The sequence below is a fragment of the Onychostruthus taczanowskii genome, unplaced genomic scaffold (assembly GCF_017590055.1).
Source record: "Onychostruthus taczanowskii isolate IOZ18803 unplaced genomic scaffold, ASM1759005v1 scaffold80, whole genome shotgun sequence".
Classification (NCBI taxonomy): domain Eukaryota; kingdom Metazoa; phylum Chordata; class Aves; order Passeriformes; family Passeridae; genus Onychostruthus; species Onychostruthus taczanowskii.
The window spans coordinates 1,807,923-1,825,020 of record NW_024505893.1 but is presented as its reverse complement, the minus strand read 5'-3'; the positions used below and the strand labels follow the sequence as shown (position 1 = coordinate 1,825,020).

Sequence of the window (17,098 nt, the reverse complement as noted above, 5' to 3'; positions counted from 1 at the left end):
TATTTTTCTCATAATACTTAAGTCAGGAATGTTTTAGGTAAGACGGTGAGATCTATATTCAGAATTCTTCAGTAAATGTTTAGTTAAGCCACACAAATTTTTTTTTTACTGTTGAATGACAGTCCATAATTTATCTATCTCTGAAAAAGTATGGGTTCTAAAAGAACCCCTTCCAGATTCTTGGCAATGGAATAATGTTACAGAAATTATTTGTCTGCAATATCACAGAAAAAAAAAATCACAGAGAATAAGCTTCTGAGAAGTCAAGCAACACCCATCTGAGAAGGATGTGGAAGGAAGGCATTGATCTGTTTTTAAAATATCTGTTTACAAATATTTCCTATATCATCTCACAACAGTCTTAAGAATTAAGTGACTTACATTTATGGGTTTCTAAAATCCATTTTCACCTATCTCTTCTTTGATAAGGAAAAATGGGAAAAAAAAAAAATCAAAATGCACAACATAAGTAATCTCTCTGTCAGGACCAACATTCCTGGAAACTTCCTGCAGAAATTCCACTGCTTTTCTAAGGGAGGATGTCATGTGAAGCAGCAGTCCACCCCAGCAGACTGAGATCACTGAGGATCACCTGAAGATCACTGTGCTTAAACACAGCAGTGTGTGCAGTCTGGAAAGGAGCTGCTGTGTCTCACCCGCCTCTCTGACTCCTGTCCCTGGACCTTCCAGGCCAAGAGTCTGGTTTTACAAACATAAAATGTACAAATAATTTTTGAAATGTAAAATGTAAGCCTGTTGCTGTGCAACAACCAGTGGAATCCAAGTATTTTATATCACTTTTATCACACTTGCATGATTCAGAATCTGGGAAGAAAACATCTTTAAGGCTGAAGAGCACTTTTTCCTTAGCGTTAGGGCCCTATTCTCCCATTTTTATTAACAATTAATATAATCTTTACATCACATGACCATAATTCATTCTAAAGGTATTCGTTGTGGCTGTGCCCTAGACACCCATTGTACAAATGCTGGTATGTGTGTGAGAATTCCTGTTGTCACCTTTGGAAACAAAGAAGAATCAGGATCATAAAGAAAATGACACTATTGAGATACAGATCTGCACACCACATCTAGTCACTAATTCTGTCATTTTCTATACACTTATTCAAAAGAAAGTACATATAATTTATACTACATTCATTTCTCAATGAGTTTTTTCTTAATGGAAATACCTCCTTTGAAAAAAGAAGTAATTTTAAAATGTTTTTTGTTAAAGCAAAAAAGCACTAAAGAGAAAGAAGATGAACAAGAAGGTCATTCTGCATCAGAATTCAGAAACTTTGGAATTGTGATACACATTTCAGGTGCATAAGGTAATGCCAGTGACCCCCTTAAAGGCGATACACATTCACTTAATTATAAAAAGACAGCACTGTGGGAAGAATCAATCAAGTTTCTCTGCCTTTAAGCAATGCAAAGCCCTTTCTCTAGACAAAATCAAAAAGTCAAATGTTCTCATTTCAAGACCTTGTGCAACGTGCCACAATCTGAAAGGAATTTGTGGCTTGCACACCTGTGTAGCATTGTTGGGGTGTTACACTTCCATAGCCAAAATCCACTATTTCACAGTTTCTAGTGGCAGCAACTGCAAATGTGATTCCACACCATCCATTTGTTCGGCAAATCAGGTTTTCCCTCAAATTATAGAGAGTCTTACTTTTAAGACAAAATTAGTCATATGACTTCACTCTTCCAGCATGGTTCATAAGGTACATATTAAACTAATGAATAATTATAGTGATGATGATCAAGGCAATAAATATCAGAATTTATGAAAAGTATTTTCTCTATAGACATTCCCAGATGAATACTACAGGCAGAATCAGCAGGTTATTTAATTTGCCCTAGTTCTTTCTGTTTTCATATTCCTACTTGAATAATAAGTTCAGAATCAGCAGGTTATTAGGTTTGCCCTAATTCCAAACTTGAGTCAATGGGACTTCAAATTGACTCCAGTGGAAAATGAAAACAGAACACATTTTCTTCAGATATCTAAAAGGAGCCAAATATGCTGCTGATTAGGACATAACTAATTGATTGTCAGTTCCTAATACACTCCATAGCATTTAAAAAATCTAAAATCTCATCACAGAATCCTGTCCTTCTTTCCAGCTACCTCTGATTCATTTCTCTACGATCTCAAGGAAGGCATAACTGAGGCCACCTCTCACTTTCACCTGTCGCAGCGCATGCTGCAGCCAAGACAGCCACCCTACACAGAGTGTCACCGTGCAATTTCAGAAGGCTTTAACCACTCCCCCATACTAGCACCATACCTCTTCAAAAGCTTCAGGTGCCTGCCCATACAGAAGACCATCACAACACTTCAGAAGGCTGCAAGCATCTGCCCTTCTTGTTCTTTAACCCAACCTTTTATACTCCTAATAGTTCATGCACTGCCCCTGTGTGCCCTCTGCTCCCTTTGGTGGTTGGTCAGTGCCCCTGGGCACTCCATGGCTCATTGCTGTCAGTGCTGGTCACCTGCCCCTCACAGCTGTGCCCATTGTAGGGATGAGGCTGGGCCACAGCCCCACTCCCAATCACCACAAACTGTGTTCCTACATTCACCCTCATATTTTTCATTGAAAATGGAAGAGAATGAAACTAAAAAAAGTATGTGGTTGTTGACTAGGAGTAAGAGTTCTTCACTCTGCTCAGACATTAAATCCTAGATTCTTCTGCAGTAATAAGGAACCTTTTACAATGATAAGGAAGACTTTTATACAGGTGTAACATTGCAAAGGATGAGAACTGTTGTTACCATCAGAAGAGCTGAATTGTCGAAGGAGAAATGGCTGGCAGGTGACAAGCTACATCATTTCCAGTGTCTAGTCAGAATAATGGCAGACAGCAACGGACAAAAAAGGAAGAAAAACCACACTATTCTGAACACTCAGCTATGGATAGGCAGTAGGAAGGCCTGCAATTTCAAAGCCAGCTAACAATTATCAGTTCTGTAGACTAAAGTGATCGCACAATAGCGAAGGAAGCTTCAGGTCTCGACTTCTTCTCCTACATCCCTAATAGAAATTCTGATCTTTCAAGTATCTGATGACCAGGAAAAAAGATCCTACCAAAAGCTCCTGCATGGAGTTTTTACAGATTGGAAGGCAAACTGAAAAAGTGGTGGGAACTGGCCAGAGTCACTAAGAAAGCAACGTCTTATCAAACCCGTGTGAGTTTTCCTACTTCATTGCTTCATTAGTAACTGCAGATATTTTGTTCCTTGAAGCACTTATTGATCCTACTGATTATACTCTGAGATCCAGGAGAATGGCTACACATTTGCATAAATTCACCACATACAATTACTTTTTAGCTTGGCACAAGAGAACCTGAGCTGAAAAATTGAGTTCTGCACACACGACAATATAATCCAGGCTGGTGAAGCGCTTGTGATACACTCAGATAGCATCACCACAGTACAGAAGGAGAAACTGCCATTCAAGAAAGTGCACATCTTTTGTAAAAAATTAAATTACGATCTCAGCTCAGCACAGAACTAAATAAAGGCAGCAAAGCACTATTTACCCTGACTTTGTTAGTCAATTCGATACATAACACAATTAAAGGAATGTCTGTTACACCATAAACAATGAAAGAAGTATATTTGGTCTCTACAATTTAGTCCTCCGGTTCACAAAGGTATTGAACACCTCAGAATGCCCTTCACTATTCTGGAAAATCATGTGTTTATGAAGGTACACAAGTTTCAACTACAACACAGCAAACTGGACAGAGCATTTTTCCAGAAACTGGTATGGTTTCATGTTTTCTACAAGGAACACCAAGCCTCCTGGTAGGTAAAACATCATATTAAATTCACCAAGACAGATGGATGAAGCCTTCTCTTTTAAGTTACCAACCAATTTTAATATGTTTTTTAAAAGATACATGAACCCTCCAAGCTGCATATGTTAATGCTAGCCTATACATAAAACTATTTCTATCAGGAACTAATTTTATTTGCCAACCTTTTTCCCCATTCCTGTCCATCAGGTCAGTAATGATGAAAGGGTAAAATCCCACAAATCCATGGCTGGCTTCTATTGTTAAAAGACTCCCAGAGAGCCAACCTTCAGCTGAGACAAAAGATCAAGTACATTTGGTCCAAAAAGCCTGCAAGCCCTGAAGTGCAATTACATCAAAACATAGACAATTTTAATATATATTATTTTGAAATTCTGAATGAATATGACCAATCTGACACAAGGCCCTATGGTGCTAGATATAAATCCTTCTAGCATATTAGCTGTCTATAATTCACAATATAGACTTAAATTTAACAAAGACCCAGCACCTCTACTAGGTGCAAAGGGGAAACAACAACCTCACTATTTAAAATATTATTTACCTGGAGTACCAAGATCTAGGCTACAGATTCTGAATATCAGCATATTGAAAGGATTAGTAATACTCAAAAGAGATGTCCTTAGAAGATAGTATAAAACAGACTGCCAACTCCTAATTACCAGTGAAACGGTATTTTAATTCCTGTGATTTTACATGAGGCAGATATTGAAATCAATACCCTATCATACTGAATCCTGGCAAACAAAAGACTATATCAAATTTCATTAGGAAAATGATGTACAACTGTCCTTTAAACTGACATAAGGACTGGGTTTTCATATTAATAAAAGTCAGTGTAACAGTTCTGAATGACTTTTTGGTTACTTGGCTATCTGCTCTCAAGATTCTACTCTGACAACGAAGCCACCATTTAAAAATATTAAATAAAGTGAAATAATGATTGTTAAATTATTTACATGGTTTGTACATATATAGAACCTCAGTGCAATCTCGTGTGTTTCTAGCCCTCCTCCTAAACCAACATCACCCCAGTGGCCACTGCCAAGAAATTCAGCATGAAGAAGAAATACAGACCACGTAGATAAAGATTCTGAAGTGTAAATCAAAAAGGCAAGTTTTGTTCACAGTATTTAATAGTCCAAAGTAAATTTAGCTAAGATTCAAGAGGGATAAAGACCATGGTGACTTCTCTGTTAAGACTGACTATTGGCAATGAGTTCAACAGCATCTCACTCAAACATGCAACCTGAAACAGATAATTAACACCAAAAGAAGTTCAAATGTTTCATTCAAGGCATAAAGAGAACAAAATGGATTAAAATATCACAAATTTCAAAGAGATAGAAATATTGGATGCCTTTTAAAAAAGTTAACATGCAAAAGGAGATACAAGAAAGACTGATGCAGTATATTCAGAACCCAAACAAACAAATCTAAATGCTGGGCTGAGACATCTGGAACTGACTTCCTCAAAAATCACTTTCACAGTTCAAACCATAGCTGGCATCAACTTCTGAATATCTGACAAGAAAGAGTATCTCTTACAGTGAACAGCTGCCTGAACAGCCCTCATTTTTCTCACAAACCAAAAACTCAGTGGAACTTACATGTTATAAACAGGAATAGTTTGAATTCACAGAGCAATTGCCTGAATAGATGCTAATATTGAGGTAAGTAGGGAAGCTATATTTTAAAAAGATAAAGGATCCTGTCTGCAACTTTTTAAAGCCACTAGAGATATTGACAATCAGAAAGGCATGGAGTGACAAGAAGTTAGCATCAGTGAGAAACTTTCCCCAACTCAATGCATCATGTGTATTTTACTACCTCTTTTAGAACTACATGCTTATTTTCTCAGACAGGATATTGGACAAGGCTATTTTTATATCAATGAGTATGAAAGGAATCTTTTTTTTGTCTAAAGTCAGAAGGTCACTATTTCAGTAATTTAATAATAGGGATTTTTTTTTGTTTTGTTTTGACATTTTAACCTAAGGAGAAAAATTACAAGAAGAATATGGAGGTTCACTGATATGTATAATATATTCTCCTTACTTTCTAGGACCTTGACTTAATTCACTAAAAATCTGACTTTAAAGTTTATATTTTTAATAAAAAATCTCTCCATATCATAGAATCAAGCCATAACAACTTGAATAATGTCAGGAAATATTGTAATTTTCATCTAATAGAAGATTGAAATGTATGTCAAAAACTTAGCAGAAAACTGATATGGCAGGCAGGGTCTATTTCAATGCTACTCTTATTCCTAACAAAATTCATTATAATTTTTTTGCATTTTTCCTTCTACTGAATCACTATTATTACGTGGACTAATATACCCTTGCCTTTTTCAGTACAAAGCAGAGATTTTATCTTTTAGAAGGCTCTTGTACTGTTTTTATTCATGGGCCTATCAATCAGAGAACTGCTCGAGATCATATTTTTCTTTGCAATGGACTGCACATCCTTGACACTAAAGCAAAATTCCAGTCCTTTTTCTCTGATTTATGCCAATGCTCCCATTGAAGAGAACTTAGATCCTACTGGAACAAAAGGAATGACTGAATGGTTCCTTCCTAGCTTGCACTGTTCTCACAGTGGTGTAGTTCATAAAACATAAATGAAGCTACTCCTGATTCAGAGAGGTATAAAACCAGTTAAGACTACTGGAAATAATTTATATTACTATGGATTAAAAAAAAAAAAAAAAAAACCAAAAAAAAAAACCCACACCAAAACAACAAAGAAAAAACACAACACAACAAAAAAAACCAACCCAAAACTTGGTTGAACTTCATTCTTACAAGAAAAAATATTACTTCAAGGATAATGAATAAGCTTTTCAAAGATGAAAATCTGGGGAAAAAAAGCCATCAGATTTTCTTCTGAAAATAACTGAACTTGTATAAAAATGGCATCTTAAGACTTGAAACATTGATTCTAAATCTATTACATTTTAATTCCTAAATGTGCAAGTCAGGGTAGAAAATTTTGAAAATATTTTCTTTGTTGTTGTTGGTATTAATTATTACACTCCTCATTACACTGAGGAACTCTGTGTTTTACCAGACGGCAGAGATATAGAAAAACAACAAATACAAGACAAAAAAATTATTTATATTAGAAAATCCAAGGAATATAGAATTTAATTACCATCTTTCACCTTTAAAGAAAAGGTATCAACTAGGACACGTGACTACAATTTCAGATAAAAATGAAAAGTTCAGGGGTTTTCCTATCTAAAACCATTTTTAAACAAAAACCAAAACAAGGGTAGGAGTGAAAACTCAAAAGACCCCTTCAGTTAATTGCAGACTGAGATGATCCTCTAGCAATAGCAATGTCTTTCTAAGGCTTGTGGGAAATTTACACATTCTGGGAACAAAAGATCAAAGTTCAACAGCTTAATGTCTATGTTGGCTACAAAAAACTAAAGAACAGAAGCCAAGGTTTCTTTCTTGGCAGATACAAAGGCTTTACTTGTCCTTCTGCCTTTCCTGTTTCTTAGAATATTAAATAATTTATAACAGTTCAATATCTTTGCTGGCACATATGAGTAACTTCGAATCCCTTCATCAAAACTTGACTGATGGAAGTGTCAGTTCCTACATTTTCTCAATTAACAGGTATAAATTGCAATGTAGTTCCATTTATGTTGCTGTCAGGGCAAATGTTGCCTCCTGTTTCAAATGAAACCAGAATGTGAATACTTTCTGCTAAAATTATAAGTCTTGCTATTATTTTACAAGGTTTCTCAGTTGTCAAGGGACATATGAGGAGACTCTTGATCCCACTGATGTCAACACCGATGTAAAAACCACTAGCACTTAAATGAAGTCAGCATTTTACCTTAATTTGAGGGGATTCTAAATGTTATTTTGATTATCATCTTCTTAAAAGTTCCATTAAATTTTTACTAAATATAATTATGGACATGTATTTCTCTAAAATTTGATCTAAACATAAAAATGTTTCTTTAAAATAGCCACTAAACCTGTTATTATGTAAAGGCAACAATTTATCTGACTGATACTACAAACAATCAAGTGAACTCTCTCACCTAAGTATTATATGTGCAAAATAACTTCAAATAAATAAACTATGTTTTAGTGTAAAGGACATATAAATGTATGATAGTATTAATAGTATTTAAGTTACCATTATTGCTTTAACAAAACTGCTGCACCTCATAATTTTCTTTTTCTTTATAATAGGGCCTAACTCAGAGATGCTAAGACAATTCAATATTGTACATAAACCTATACATTATGTAGCATCATATATTAAAAACTGATACCCAAATACAAAATAAATTGAGAGGGTTTACCTAATATAAAAGATATTTCATTTTACAGTTTCTGGGAATGGGTGCAATTTAAAATGCAAATGACTAGTTTTCTGAAACTATTATTTGCTCCTATAAAAATTATTTAAAATATCAATTGGGTTTGAATTTTTCACAAATGGTAGATGAGAGATAAACAGCTGATAAAGTAAACAGGATGCAGAATGACTGTAGTGTTTTGAGTATTGACACTAAGGACAGAAGGTGTTACATAATAAAGCACAGTCACAAATGATGTTTTCTTTCTTATAATAAGTGAAATCTGATAGAAATGCTAAAGGCAAATTATTCAGCCATAAATGTCATGCAGCCACTCAGTGAAGTTCTTAATTTGGCCTTGATAATATCTTATTCATATTTACCTTTTACATTTTAAACTTAGGTCTTTGCTCTCCAATTTTGACATGATAATCATATTTTCCCTTGATACTCTTATTTCATTTATACACCTTCACGTCCTGCTCTAGGTACACAACATACATAATTTCTATGCCTAAGGAGCTGCAAGCAATGCTACATTTACTAACAAAATAATAAAACAAGAGTCCTGCATGCATCTGCAAAGTAAACGTTCACATTCTTTCCATTTGCCAAAAACAATGGGCACTGAATATGAATCATATTTTACCCAGTGATTTATTTGTAGATGAGATTAAGGAAACTGCTGTTTTTCTAGGTTTCCTCTTCCTTGGTAAAACTACTCGGTCATTTTGTGGTCTTGGAGTATGTACTTCCCCCTTGCCCTTCTGTGTTCTCCCTGTCTAACTGGCATGGTGAATTGCTAAATATGGTGCAAAGCAGTACCCTTCGCATTCATGTAAAAACATAATCCTCTGTTTAATCCTTTTCCTCCCTGGCCACAATTTAAGGAATTCACAAATAAATCACTGATTTTATTTCAATGACATAGCAGAGGCAAATACAAAGTGGACTCTGGGTCTCCTCTACCCTACAAAACCAAACCCAGGTCACCTTTGCACTTAATCCAATTAAATTATTCCCAGCACCAATTTTCCTGCTCCCCAAATTAATTACCACCAGCTGCTTGTGATAAGCATGCACGTCCCCTCCCTCAGCTCCCACCGAGCGCAGTTCCAGCCACCCCCTGCCATCTGGGTGACACCTGGTACCCAGCATCCATCTCTCCTTTACCCAGAACAACCCGAAATCCCAGGAAGATGCTCAGATAACATCCTCTTCCTCCTCTCACCCAGCCTCGCAGAGAACAGAAGAGCGATGGCACCATGGTTGGCCACAGAGACACGTGGAAGACATGGAGGAGAAGGTGGGGAAGAGGGGAGCCTGGGACATGGTGGGAAGAGAGGGGCGGGAGGAAGATCCACTCATACAGATGAAACTTCATGCAGGCCTGGCCTCCAACCGATCCCCTCCATAGAGCGATGGGGAGGGGGGCGATGGGGCGAGCTGAAATGGCCCCTTACCTTCACTGCAGTCCTTCCCTCGGAAGCCCGTTTGGGAGCAGTCGCAGACGGCCTGGTCGTTGAGCACCGAGCAGACGCCCCCGTTGAGGCAGACGTCGTCCCTGGCGCACAGCCGGCTCTGCTCGTCATCCAGCCGCACCTCCTGGCTCTCCACCGGCGACGCCTGCGTGTAGTTCACCCGCACGTCTGTTATCCAGCCCTTGAAGGGCTCCCGGTCCTTGACGGAGGAGAGCGTCAGCTTTAGTGTCGCCGACCGCAACTCTGGCGGGAGCCCTCCTAGGAAGAGCCCGCTGAAGACAGTCATGTCCCGCCGTTTGGACTTCACCTCCACCCACTTGGCCTCGGCTCGGTCAATGATCAGCGTCGTGTTCTTGAAGTGGCGGCGGATGACAACAGCGTGCCAGAGGTTGTCGTTGACCGCCGTGTCCGAGAGCAAGGTGGCAGGCTCGGCACAGAAGATGGAGAAGCTGAGCTGTAGCCGCCCTCCCTGGGTGAGGATGAGCTCCAGGAAGTCACAGAAACCCTCGTCATCAAAGTAGAGCACCAGCCCGCTGGAGCTGCGTGTCTTCATGTTGAAGCTCATTTCGCTCTCGCAGCAGGCGTTCCACTTGGGGAAGCGGGTCCACTGGCCCTCCGCACCCGGGAACTCCAGCCCGCTGCCCAGCTCAGCCCAGCAGCCCAGCAGTAGGGCTAGCCAGAGCAGCAGGCAGCCCCCGCGCCGCACCAGCACCGCCCCCATCCTGCGCGGCCTGGGGCGGGTGAGCGGGGCAGCAGGGCTGGCGGGGGGCGGCACCAGGGCCCCGGCGGCAGACAGGGTAAAATCTTGCCGGGCGCTGGCCGCGCTGGAAGCTTTGGGCACGCTCACCCCCGCCCCGGGTGCGGGGGTCACTGTGGGAGACTCCCCGGGGCGGGGGGCTGCAGCTGCCCCACGAGATGGGGTTGGGCACAGGATGGTGCCAGAGGCCACCGGAGGGGATCTGCAGTGGGGGTAAGGCGCCGTTGGATCTCTTCACTGGCCAGCCACGCTCTGCAAAAGGTGTCCAGGGGTGGGTGAGTCAGCAGAAATTTTCCCCAAAGCCAACATTACCAAACTGGGAAAAAAACCAAGATCAGTGGCAAAACTCTCCTCCAAGTGGATCCACCAGCTCGGCAAGGCTGTAGCAATATCCTGGCACATGCGCGCCTCTTTTTACATCCTCTCCACCAGCTGTAGTTTCCCAGGAAGCCAATTATGGATCCCAATGCTGCCTCCCTAGGATGGATCCTCTTGTCATATCACAGCCTGTCTGCCATGGTGCTGGAGCAGCGTCAGCAGAGGACAGGACTCATCGCTCGTGGTTGCTTGAGCTGCCTCAATCCCAACGGGGTTGAAACCCAGAAGCTGTCAAACAGCCGAGTGGCCACTTGACATGCAAAGCCTGGCAGCTCCTCTTCTCTTTTCTTGGAAAAGGCCAAGGCTAAGATCCAGGGGCGTGATTTTCCTCTATTGTTTTTGTTTCTAATCTGCAAGGAATTGAAACAGAATAATAAGAAATGACAACTAATAACATGTTGAATCACAAAGTTGATCAATAGTGAATGTTTGTGATTATTTTTTTCATTTTGACTGGTGTTGGACATTAGGAAAATGCTGCTGTAATTTTCAAGTTACTGAGAAATTGTAATAGGTTGAAGCGCTAAACACAAATCTCAACATATATGTTTAGACTAGATTACGTTTTTATGGTATAATCTAAATCTAAACTACTTACCTTTCCAAAACTTTCAAATATTTCAGTAGTGCATTTTATTATTACAAGAACAATGTTAAACAGAAAAGACAGTGTTTACTTTTCAATGTATTTTAATTTATTTTTTAAAACACCATCGCCTGTGAAGCTACAAGCTCCTAGTCATACGGATGATGCTACCAAGCCCAGCTCTGATTGTTTCTAATACAGGTCAAAAACATAAAGTGGCCTGAGCTCCCAGCAGGAACTGACAACCTCCACCATGCATGGCACACCTACTGGTTTATTTTTCCTGGGGAGAGGAAGAATTGCAATAGTTTCTTAGATAGCTTTTTGAATTTTTTTAATGCTTTTGAAAACATTTTTTTCTTCTACCTGGTTTACTCTGGGGCTGATATATTCTGCTATGGCAGGGAAAATCCAATTCAAGCCAGCTCTGATGTTGACATTATTCACAATGCAGATCAGCTAATCCCAGGTGTTAGTCCTCTGAAATTGGTTGCAGTATTTTATGTATATTTACTCAGCTGCCCTTATTTAAGAGAACAAGGAGAGAACAACTCCTCTGTTTTCAATATTATATATATGCCACAGTTCACCCTTATCCACTGAAGAGGTCTCTACATCCAAAACGTTTCAGCGGAGAGGCTGCTTTTCTCCCCCAGAGCTGCTGTATCTTTTCTGGAAGCTGTGTATTAGAAGACCTCTCCTGATGGAGGAGAGGATCTCCAACACCTCCTCACTCATCGCTTCCCCTTCCCCTCCCTTGCATTTCTTTGCCAGCAGCACTTAGGCAGTCACAATAGCATGGCCAGAGCTGCTGCCAAGCCCTCTTCTGTGCCGGGGTGTGTGTTCGTGTGTGTGTGTGCATGCGTGTGTGGGGAGAGGGGGCAGAGATGACCCTGCCAGGGAGAAATGTTTTAAAAACAGGCACACACCTCAGCTGCCTGCACCTGACACGTTCAGAGCTGCTAAGTCACCTCCTACTCTCTCTATATTTAATTTCATTCCTCTAAATGTCAACACGATTATTTTTATTATTCGCCACACGTGAGGTGGGCAAGAGCAGCAAAAGGGAGAAGAGAAGAACCATCCCAAACTTCGCGGGCAGAGGCCAGGCGTCCCCACCAGCAGCAGGCAGACCCCCAGGTTTCCCCCACGCCCTCCCTGCCCCTCCGCAGGAGCCACCTCAAACAACGCCCCGACCAGCCGAGGGATTTTCCGGCAGCTCCCGGGAGAACCCGCGGCGGAAGCCCCCGCAACCCCGGTCCCCAAAGGGCCCTCCGGGGCGCGGCGGTGGCCGCGGGCTGGGGCGCCGCTGGCTTGCGGCACGGCGCCGAGCGGCCGCTCCTGCTTCAGCACCCGGAACAGCTCCGCCCTTCGCGGCCCCACCCCGCCGCTGGCCCTGCGCCGCCGGGGGCTGCGCTCCAGGGGCAGCCGGGGGGCGCGCCCAGGGCGGGGAGGGGACGTGAGGGCGGCCGCGGGGCCCCGCTGCAGCGGAGCGGAAGGAGGCGGTGATGGAGCGGGTTTGGGGTGTGTGGGGGCGCGGGGAGCCGGGCGCTGGCTGGCGGTGTGAGACACGGCGTGCGTGCCCGGGGACAATGACACGGAGAGGGGGGGTTGTGTGTGAGGGGGGCGTGGGAGAAAGGGGAGGTTTGAGGAGACGGGGTGTGTGGGGAAGGGGCGCAGGCTGTGTGTGTGTATGTGTGTGTGTTCACGGGGGTTACCGGGCAGCTGCTGGGGCTGGGCTGGCCCCCGGGGGAAGGGGCGGTGGGGAGGGAATGCGGGAGGAGCGGCGGGGAGGGGAGGGGGGCTCAAGGTGCGCGGGGCGGGCGCCGCGGCTGCGGGAGGAGCGGGGCGAAGGAAGGGAAGGGGTTTGCGCCTCCGTGCGAGGGGCGCAGGAGCGGGAGGGTGCCAGGAGCCCCTGGTGTCTACCAGGGGTGGGAAGGAGGGTGGGGGGAGCCAGGCAAGGACGCGGTGTGAGTGTGAGCGTGTGCGCGGCCGCCGTGCGTGCCAGAGCGATCCCTACAGGTGTCCGCGGAGAGCCGCCGCGCGGGGATCCCACCTCGCGAGCATCCCTGCCCGCTGCCTGCCGCTGGCTGCAGCGCCTGCCTGCCCCCTCACTCACACACACACACACACACAGCAGCAGCAGCGGCGAGAGGGTGAAGAGAAAGAAAAAAGAAGGAGAAAAAAAAAAAGAGGGAAAGAAAAAATAATAAAAAAGGAAATACTAAAAGACAGAGAGGTGGAAAGACTGTAAAAGAAAGGAGAAAGACACAAGGAAAAAATAGCCCAGCAAACAATTGCTTATTTATTACTGGCAGTATAATTTCACACATTGCCAATAAACAGCACAGTCTTGTCTAGTCATTTCCAAAGCAGAGGGACACTTTCATTCTCGGAAGAGGACAATTTATTAATATAGATCTATCTATATATCTATCTATCTCAAATGGCTCTTGAGTACCAGGCATCCCTCCCAGCAATGTATCCATGAACATGCACATATGTAGCGAGAAATATGCACAAACCAATATAAATGTAGCTATTGCATTCGGAGCCTCGCCAGCGAATTCGTATGCTTCCCCCACCCCTTTACAACCATTTTTTATTCTTCAAAAATTATGATTTAGTCACAGGTGCCCCGATTGAGCCTTTTCAAATTAGAAAAAGAGAGAGAGAGAGACACCCATAGGTCAATAAATCCTTAATAAATGCCAGGTCGGTTGGCATGCACAATCCTTGGCAGAATCCTTATTGTATGAAATACAGAGCATTGTCTCTGGGTGCGGGGAAGACCAGAGTTCACAAATTACCGGATGAAATAAAAGGATCTGAAAAACAACCTTGCTGCAGCCAAAGGGAGAAGCGCTCTAATTCAAAAGCAGACTTAACAGCATCATTAATCTTTTCCTTTCATTTCTACGTAATTTCTAGAATCAAATTCTTTCCAAAGAGGCTGGAATGATCGATTTTGCTCCCCTTCCAGTCTGCAGATGTCTTTATTTTAATATGCTTATGATATAATTTCTATCCCTTCAAAAATGCACACCATCAGCAGGAACCTAAACAGTTTCAAACACATATCGAAGAAGCCGAGTGCCCTCTTTCTTCTGACACACAATAGAAAATGTCCCAAATTATCAATGCACTTCCCGCACAAGCCCCTCGTCTCTTTCAGACCGCCGCCGATAAATAACAACAATATTGCGATATCCCATCGCTGCCCCGGCTTCGCGTTTCGCCACGGCAGCTCACGCCAGGGAGAACATGCAGCAGATTGATTTAATCGTTCAAGTCTCGCAGACCCCCTCTCCCCTCCTCCCCCCGCCTTGGCAAGGGGGCAATAAATCACCGCATCCAACCTTTAACTTACACCTCCGCTCCACCATCTCCTCTCCTCGCCATCCACCTCTCCACAACGCCGCACGCAAACCCACCAGCCTCTCGCGCCGCCGCCACCACCGGCTCCGCCGCGGCGGAGCGCGGGGCTGGGGCTGCTCCTCCGCGGCGCCGCTCCGCCCGCGCTGCGGGCGCGCCTTACCTGCGCGGGGGCCGCCCATCCCGGTGTCCCCGCCCCCGGTGTCCCCGCCCCCGCCGCGGCGGGCAGGACCGTGCGGGTTGCGGGCTGGCACCGGGCCCGCCCAGGCCCGGACCGGCACCGGCACCGGCACCGGCACCGGCACCGGCACAGGCACCGCCGCCGCGGCACCGGGACACGGCGGGGCACACCGGTCGCGCGGGAGAGGCTGCGCCGGGCGGCACCGGGGAGAAGCGAGGCCGGGGGCGCGCACGCTGCTGCCGGCTGATGGCTGGGGGGGGTCGGAGGGGTGGCATGGGCAGAGGGAGAGGTGCTGCAACGCTGGTGCAACAAAGCGAGGGCCCGGAGGGAGCTGCCGGCTTCCCAAGCAAAGCTCTTCTTTCTTTGCGTGGGGTTTGGGGGATTGTTTTGTTGGTGGCTTGTATTCTTTTGTTGGTTGCTTGTTTTAGTTTAGAGAGGGTTGGTCGGTTGGTTGGTTGGGTTTTTTGTTGGTGTTTTGGTGGTACTACTACTAATTATCATCGTCATCATCATCATCATCTTTATTATCGTTATCATTATGTCATCTTTTTTTACGCCCTGGAACTGAGGTTTGCTGAATTCTGCACAGCCTGTGGGAAAATGGAGGTATAATCTCATGAGCAGAGCACACCCATGGAGCAGGTCTACCACAACCATGGGAGAAATGCTTGGGAAAGCCATTTTCCAGCGTCAAACTGACTTTGTGTTGTCCCCAGATGATGGTGAACTGTTAGAGAAAGCCCAGGCTTCTCAAGACCTTTGGGTTTAGCAGCATGGGAAGCATTTGTTTGTGCCAAACATTTTCTCTGTCTGTTGCCCTTCTAACTTAGTACCTGTGGCCTACAGAAAAGTGAAGAATTGATTGTAAGGGATTTTCATGAAGCCTTAGCCAAGGTCCTGGCCACTTTTGAACACATGGAGTGATGCTTGTCACACCAAGCGTCAGAAGAGCCCACTAAGGGGCATGACATTATTCTTTGAGAATGGTTGTGCAATTTTATTTTTTTCATACCTGGGGTGTAAACATAGCAACTTAGTTTTGAACTGAAACTTCAGAAATCAGCGTAAATAAAAAGCCCTTCTCCCATTTCACTCCCAGTGGAGTTAGCTTTATGATTTATTTTTTTCTTCATGAAATGGGTTTCCTCACAGATGACAAGTTTGATGAGGTAACCAAGCAACATGTTAAGTAATGAGAAGAAAAGCTTCCTAGATATGCAATGTATCTTCAGTGCTTAGAGCATAATCAGACATTCCTTTTGTTCAGCCAACTGATATTCACATCCAGTTAATTTCAGAGTGAGGATTTCTCTTGATAATTCTAGTAACTTGACCCCTTCAAGCAGAGTAAAGAGCAAATAACTCTTCTGCTATGAAAAGCAGATAAATTGTAGGCTGAAACATGATAAGTGATACACGTTTTTAAAGAAGCAAACTTGTAACTTGATAGTAGTATTTAGTGTACATATATATATGTATGTATAAACACATATATAATGTACATAATATATATGCATTTTATATATAAATTATAATTTTTTAACTGTAGCTTTATTTTATTAGGCTCACAGTAAGCATAAGGTAAAACTTATGCTCTTAGATGGGGAATGTCAAAGCCCAAGGCCAATCCACCCTGAATGTGGTGGCACAGTGGAGGTCCTGGCACAGGTGGAGGATTTTTCCACCTTTAAAGTGAAGGACATCTCAGTTTTTCCAGCAGTAGCCAGAGGATGCTCATGTTTCTCTAGAAAGAAGCCTGCCCCAGTGAAAGGAAGGCTGGCAAGAGCCTACACAGAAATAAAACAACAAGATGTTAAGTGAGCCAGGAAGATACAGGAAGATTTAAGGGAAATACAATTTCCTTAATTTAATGGTGCTTTTGTGTTGAGAAAAATATATTACTTTTGTCATTCTCAGGAATTGTTGCAGCATATAGTGTCATAGTTGATTCATTTTGAAGCAGCATCAAAAAAAAAAAAAAAAAAAAAAAAAAAAAAAAAAAAAAAAAAAAAAAAACTGATTTCCATACCATCTCTGTAGGTTTTTCAGCTTGACAAATATATGATATATCTTGTAAGAAACACATGGCCTTACAGAAACCTGACTGTCTTCTGCATAAATTAACATTCTGTGTTATACCAAAATATTTATAGATTTGAAAACGTAAAGAGATAAAAGC

The 17,098-nt window shown here is 43.0% G+C and overlaps 1 protein-coding gene across 10 annotated transcripts in view; it reads right to left on the bottom strand.

Annotated features, from left to right (window-relative positions):
* NRXN1 (neurexin 1) overlaps positions 1 to 14,812 on the bottom strand; it is a 672,393-nt gene extending 657,581 nt beyond the window's left edge. For 9 of the 10 annotated variants that reach the window (XM_041424060.1, XM_041424063.1, XM_041424064.1 and 6 more), the window contains exon 1: positions 9,625 to 11,127. In XM_041424060.1, the coding sequence (XP_041279994.1) occupies positions 9,625 to 10,363 (739 nt within the window). In that variant the 5' untranslated portion in view covers positions 10,364 to 11,127. Of the gene's footprint in view, positions 1 to 9,624; positions 11,128 to 14,733 lie in introns of those variants that run through there. The other variant, XM_041424058.1, reaches the window with a different exon arrangement.
* Between the last annotated feature and the right edge of the window lie 2,286 nt (positions 14,813 to 17,098).